General features: G+C 41.0%; 1 protein-coding gene across 1 annotated transcript; it reads right to left on the reverse strand.

The window, feature by feature from the left end:
- Nucleotides 1–758: 758 nt before the first annotated feature.
- LOC121917801 (adhesion G-protein coupled receptor D1-like) lies at nt 759–6,545 on the reverse strand (the record flags this gene model as incomplete). Its single annotated transcript, XM_042443923.1, has 4 exons — nt 6,476–6,545; nt 6,102–6,224; nt 2,558–2,734; nt 759–1,013 (listed from the first exon to the last, which is right to left on the reverse strand). Coding segments are annotated over exons 1-4 (625 nt in total), but the record flags the coding sequence as incomplete, so codon positions are not given.
- Between the last annotated feature and the right edge of the window lie 259 nt (nt 6,546–6,804).

The following is a 6,804-nucleotide window of genomic DNA, read 5'->3' on the forward strand; positions in this document are numbered from 1 at the left end:
CCCCCCCCCCCCCAGCCTTCAATGAACTTAAAACACAATGTTCAAAGTAACAGGAAGAAAACTGAATGTTTAAAATTATGTTTTTATGCCTCTTCACAGGCCCCATGGACCACAGGTTAAAATCTGCTCTATGCCCTAAATCAAATTTTAATTCCATTTAGATTATTCATATTAAAATGATTGGGATTTATGTAAGTGCTGAGTAACAACCCATGTTCATTTCAATGTGAGACTCAAATTGGATCTAGTTTTTTTTCAGGCTTAAGCATCAAAGGCGCAGTACAGAGTGCCTAAAAATGGCACCCTGCCGGCACCTGTTTTCTCTCCGCAGGGAAGCCGCAGCTGCCAAACCGCATGGCTTCCCTGCAGAGTAAAAAGAACCTGTGAAAAGCAGGTTCTTTTTACACCACGGTTGCTGCATAAAAATGGCAGCCCCGTGTGTACAGGGCACCGCCATTTTGACGCCCTCATCCCATGCTAGGGTTGAGGGGCATCTGGAAGTACCACCCCAATGCAATCCTAGCATCTGGCCATCTGTAGTGGCCCAATCCTTCCTTTTCTTTCTCCAGGTTTAGCATTGTATCTACAGCAAACCTATTTATGAACAGCAGTGTGATCCAGGCTTGCCATCTTATCCATAGTTTACAAAACCTAGTAGAAGTATCACAAAATATGTCTTGGTCATACTCTTTCAGGTTGCATGCATTCAAAGCACTGCATCTCCAGCCTTGCTGGAAGACAGTGACATTTTCACTTACCTACAGCAGCAGTAAAATACTGTTCGATTTCATTGGGTGTAAGCACTCTTTCCCATATGATGAATTCATCAAAAGCCCCATTGACATAATGTTTGGCCTGGTCCCCTTCGGATCCCATCAACATATTTGAATTAGAGTCATCATAGCTATAGAAAACTGTTCCATTTTGATCGGTGGTATTCAAAGTCCCATTGACATAGACTTTTAAACCATCTTCAGATTTCCAGGTAAACAAAACATGAGTCCAGTGTGGGCCTGAAAAGAAACAGGAAGGCAATAGACACACAGTTCCATAATCATAAGCAAAAGCATAAGGAGAACACTGTGGAATTAGGCCAAAGGCCCATCTAATCCACCATCCAACAGTATAAGTAGTACATTCTGAAGTACAAGAGCTCATCATGGTAGCCCTCATAGTCATGCTTCCAAGAAGAGTCCAAAATTCAGATAGCTATGCTGAGCTGTAGCAACTGTTTCCATCTTCACTAGAATGCTATTTATTTTGTTATTACAGTACTGAATTTTCACTGTCTGGAATGAGGAAAGCTGGTTTGCCTTACATACCAAATAACTTGGCTGGTTTTCGTTGGTTGATTTGGACCTGGTTGGTGGAGGGGTATTAATGTCTTATAACAACACTGAGCTTTTGCCATTGCAGTGCAACCATAACAGAGTGTGTGTGTGTATTCAGTATTTTGTCTCGTCCTAGCAGCAGCAAACAGAAAACAGCAGGATAATTGGGTCCTTGGACCAAATTTAGCTCTTTAATGGTCCGAACATGGCCCTCTGGGGTTTCTCAAAGATGATGTTCCTTTCCTCATTTCTGCATTTGGTGGATTTCCTGCTTTTTATTAGTTTTTCCTCATTTGTAAAGGTTGAGATGCCTTGCCTAAAGCTTTGTTGCTGACAGTAAGAGCTTAAAGTTTTATGCTGCTATTTTTAGTCCCATCTTTTTTTTTTTTAAACTTTGCTGCTGGAATGATGCTCTTGGTGACTTATCTAAATTTGAATTCACCCATTGGGCTGAATAAGGTTCCCATCCTGGTGTGAAAGGCAAGAATTCCCTTGATAACTTCATATAAATGACATTTTCGATACATTCACTGTTTGAATACATTCAGAAATAATATTGTGGACTGCAGCTAACCACCTCTGTTTCCAATATGGCAAAGCAGATAGGCAGCTAGGAGCGGCCTCTGGCTGCTCCAGCCACAATCGGCCCCCAATTGGCCCAGGACCGCAGCGACCCAAAGTGGGCTGCTACCATGGTCCCAGATGAGCCACTGGCAAGGAGATTTATCACACTAGGAGTTTATCGCACTAGGGAGATCCTGCAGGAAAACAGGAGTTAAGCGAGATTTAAATTAGAGAAAATCCGGAAATGCCCAAAGTTTATCAGATGACATCACAGTTAAAGTGAAATAACGTAAAATTAATCCAAACGCAAGACAGAGAAAAACAGCAGCTTTTTACTTTCGGAACAACCCAAAAGTAAAAAAGCTGCCGTTATCCTCTGCTTTTCATACAGATTAACTTTGTGTTATTTCACTTGGGTAGTCAACTACCCAAATTTGCAAGTTCTGTTTTAATTCGAATCTCGTTTAATTCCCATTAAACTCTCATTTTCCTGTGGGATCTCCCTAGTGTAATAAAGCTCTTAGAGTGGCTTCTGGCTGCTTCGGGGTGTGCATCATCTGCACACCATGCCCCTGAAGCTGCCAGAAGCCACTCTGTTTGGCCTATCTGTTTTGGGCCAATGAAACCATATAGATATGGAACAGATAGACTATCCTAATTACCTGGTGGGATGAAGCTGGCCTTCCACTTCTTTGAAATCTGCCGATTAAACAGCTCTACGGAGCCTTTACTTTTGCTGAAGTAGACCTTAAATCCACTAGAAAGTACCTGATCCCCATATGCTGGAGGTGGCTTAGACTGCCGCTCTTGAGTCTTCCAGAAAAAAGAGAAGGTTACACCTAATGGAGACAAGAGACACAGAACAGGGATTGTTGGTGTAAAGATGGAAGTGGATTGTCAATTCTTTCAAGTATGAAGTAGAAGGTTTTCATGGCCGGCATCCATAAATTTTTGTGGGTTTTGCAGACTATGTGGCCATGTTTTAGAACAGTTTGTTCCTAACACCAGAAGCTGGCAAAACATCAGGAATAAACTCTTCTAGAACATGGCCCCATAGCCCAAAAATCCACAAAAATCTAATTATTTCAAGTTCTGTTACATACACTGAGAATTCAAGTCAAGGCTCCTTGGCTATGTGAACGCTCCTGTTCAAATTCTTTTAAGTACTTCACACCTTGATTTTCCTTGCACTGAGAGTCTTCTAGTCTGTCTCTAGTCTGTCCCTTCTTTTTCATAAAAGGGAGAGAAGAAAATCTTTCAACTTGTAGAAGGAACAAAGGGGGGAAAGTTTCAGGTTGGGCCTTTGACTGTTTCTTTTTAATATCAAACAATGTAGCAAATAGAAACGTGGACGCTTTTCTCATTTTCAGATGGAATGCTAGAAGGGCCTGGTTGATTTTGGGATTGGGTGATAGACTCCTCTTCTTTTCCATGACTACCATACAAGATCTCCAGGATCTGAATGAGGAAACTCATGGTATGAGATTTGGACAGTGTAATTGACCTACCAGATTATGTCTCCTTGGGTCCTATGTTCGAATCTATTTTGGGGATAGGGTTCTGTCTAGTGGTTGGGTCAGCCCCAAACAGTTCGTGCCTGAACGTAGGAGACACACTTGTAACATATTCTATTTTCAGGCCTCCACCAACTATCTTTCACATTAATAAAAACTCTATTATGTCATCTATCTACTGTATTCAGTTGCTCTTCAGTTCCATCGACTTGAAGTCAAGTGTTCATCCTTTGGGTTCAAAATGGATAAGCTAAAAGCAGAATTAAATGCAATATTAATTGTTAGAGAAATATGGCTCATCATCTTGCATTTGGGAACTGTCAAACTGTGTATTGTATAGGAGCTGTTACTGTTCATATACATATATTTAGAGATATTAACAATAACATTCACAAATGTAAGGGTGGCTGGTGAATCTGCTGCTGCAGGGACAATGAATACACTTGGGGTTTTATTGCTTTTCCTCCTACAGCTACTCTGATCAAACAGTACCAGTGTAGAACCCAAATACAATACTTCCCTCTGCTAGGGAAAGACTGGGCTGCTGAGCCACAGGGTCCACTGGAGGTGATACAACAGGGCTAGGGCCTGGTTGAGCCAACTCTCCAGGAGCTGGGGGAGCAGAGCTGGGACCTGGCAGGGCAGAGCTGGGGCCTGGCTCAGCCTCAGGTTCCCCCTGCACCTGAGGGGCCAAGTCCTCCTCCTTGTCCTCCGAATGCTCCTCGTGACTGCCATGACAACATCAGTCTTAATAAGTGCTTATTCTTCCTTCTCTTCATGTTGTTCACATGCCTTATTTTACCAGGGAAGGTCTTCTGTTTGAAGGCATCACCTGATTCAAAGCAACCTTTGTTTAAAAAACTGTCCAGACCAGGTCCAGTTGTAAAAGAAATAAAAGGGAGGAAGAGCTTTGAAGAAGAGCTAGCAAGGAGAAGGCAGGCTGAGTAGGCACAGAGATCACCTATTCACACTCTTCCGCACTCTAGTGAAATGAATTGGTTCTCAGAGCTACTTTGAAAATCAATTAGCTACAGTTACAGTTCCCAGGCCCTCAAAAGTAGATAGTTGACATTACAATTATAATTTCATTAACTTCTTCATTATTGTTACTCCAAAGTAACAAAAATATTGCTTTTGCTTTTAGTTCCTTTAGGGGAAAAACAAAACGCTACAAACTTTGTGATACAAAGCACCCCTAAACAGTAACATGCCAACCCACTGCAACTTTAAAATATCAAAAAACCGTTAAAGGAACAATATAATAGGAATTAAGTTATCTCTTGGTACATTACAGTCATAATGTAATGCGGTGATTCCTATCTATGGTTCTATAATTCTATGTTTAATGAAAAAAGAATTAATCCCAAATTAATCATTCATAAGTAGTTGATGTATATACTCATGTATAAATCTAGAAATGTTAGTCAAAAAATTGACCCAAAAAACCTGACTCGACTTATCCACGGGTCAATCTAGGTACTCTAAGTACTGTACGTTAACACTTATTTTAAAAAAGGAACCATCCCCTAGTGAAAGGCAAAAACATAATCTGTCCTGGAATCACTTTATTCTTTCATCCAGCCAGCCTTTATTTTGAGCACAAATAGTTATGCCTGCTAGAATTTTGTAAGCTTTTTGGGATTGTTTTCCTTTGCATCATCCTTTGTTACATGCCCCTAGATTTTATCCTCGACTTATCCACGGAGCATATCAAAATCCATAATTCTGACCCCAAAACTTGCCCTCAACTTATATATGAGGTCGACTTATAGTCGAGCATATAGAGTAGTTCTAAGTGCTAGCATCTCTCTAAAATTCAACGATATTTAAAATTCAGACTATCATTTATGGCCTAAATCTAACTGTTAGTCCCAAACAGAATAGGCTCACTGAATCAATACAATTTATTGCATTCGCATTTATCCAGTTCCAGTTCCCATTGATTTACTCTAGTTGGGACTGCCAATTGGATTCAGACTATTATTTCTAAATTTGTAAATTATCCTCCTTAAAAATCAGGAAGTGAATGGAAAGTGACTTTGGCTCACTTGGTATTTTGTTTTGTTTGTGAGCAGTGGAGAATGCAGTGGGAGGTTTGTTATCCACCCCTACTCTAGCCTCTAGTTCAGAGTCCATTGCAAATATCAGCCATGACACAGAGCTGTTGAGCAACTCACAGTCGTTCATCTAAATCTATCTCACAGAGCTGGGGAGTGGATAACAGGAGGTACTCAATACTACTCAATATTTCAGCATATCAATACTCAGCAGTTAACCCAAATATTATTTCTACTTAGAAAAGCTTTTGACTTTAGAATTCAAACTCAGTCTTCAAGGGGCGATTATATCTAAACCAAGTTATTTGAAGGAAATGCTGTGTGGAATTTGTCTAGGAAATTACTCTTGCTCTTTTCTTTGAAACCTGTTGCTAAATTAAAATAATAAGCCAACATACACAATTTATTCTGACACCAGCCTTTGCATTTCCTAAGCAAATAATTTGGATTTTTAAAAGAAACACAAATGGACTGCAGAATCTGAATGTAACAAAACCTGCTGTGTTGGTGGTGGTGCCTCTCAGCAATTCTCCTTCCTCTGTTGTACCTCCTTCCCTTTTTACCCTTTAGTTTGAAGAAGTGCAACACAATAAAACATACAATAAAGGCTTCAGTCACAGTGGCTACATACTAACCTTGAGGTTCACAAACTTCCGGATTAATAATGCAAGAGTTCTGGCGGCTTCCAAAAAGGAGGAATGTCACCCCCTTTGCATCCGGTACACATATGCCCTTGTTCACTATTCCTTCTACAATATCTAAGGAAAGGAGGATAAAGTTAACAACATGCAACTTTCCAAAATATTCTTCTCATTTCAACAGCTCAGGGATATGAGTCAAGGGGCAGTACAGACAGACAGCTCCATGCCGCCCGTTTTTGCCCCATGTTTGTGCTGCAGCATTCCCATGCTGCAGCACAGATGTGCCACAAAAAAAGACCCACCTAGAGTGGCTTCTTTTTTGCAACCCCTGGAGCAGGAAGGGGCGCTGCCATGACACTACTTCCTGCCGGTGACATCTGGTCGCTGTACGGCAGCGTCGGCATCATAACGGCCCCCATATGGATGGGAGGCCGCCATGATGCTGGCATCCTTACGTATTAGGGCACGGGAGCGTGTGGTTCCTGCATGCTCCCAAACCCTAAAATCGCCACCGCCCGTGTGTACCGGGCCTTTAAAAGCTTTTGTCAGATCCTTTCTCCCATCCTGTTTAAAAGGAACCTTAAACCTGATTGCCAGCAGCACTCCCTCCTGCTTTTCAGACTTTCAAAAAAAATTAAGTTGAAATGGTTTTTAAAAGTTGCCTATTATTATTATTATTATTATTATTATTATTATT

The sequence above is a fragment of the Sceloporus undulatus genome, unplaced genomic scaffold (assembly GCF_019175285.1).
Source record: "Sceloporus undulatus isolate JIND9_A2432 ecotype Alabama unplaced genomic scaffold, SceUnd_v1.1 scaffold_818, whole genome shotgun sequence".
Taxonomy (NCBI): domain Eukaryota; kingdom Metazoa; phylum Chordata; class Lepidosauria; order Squamata; family Phrynosomatidae; genus Sceloporus; species Sceloporus undulatus.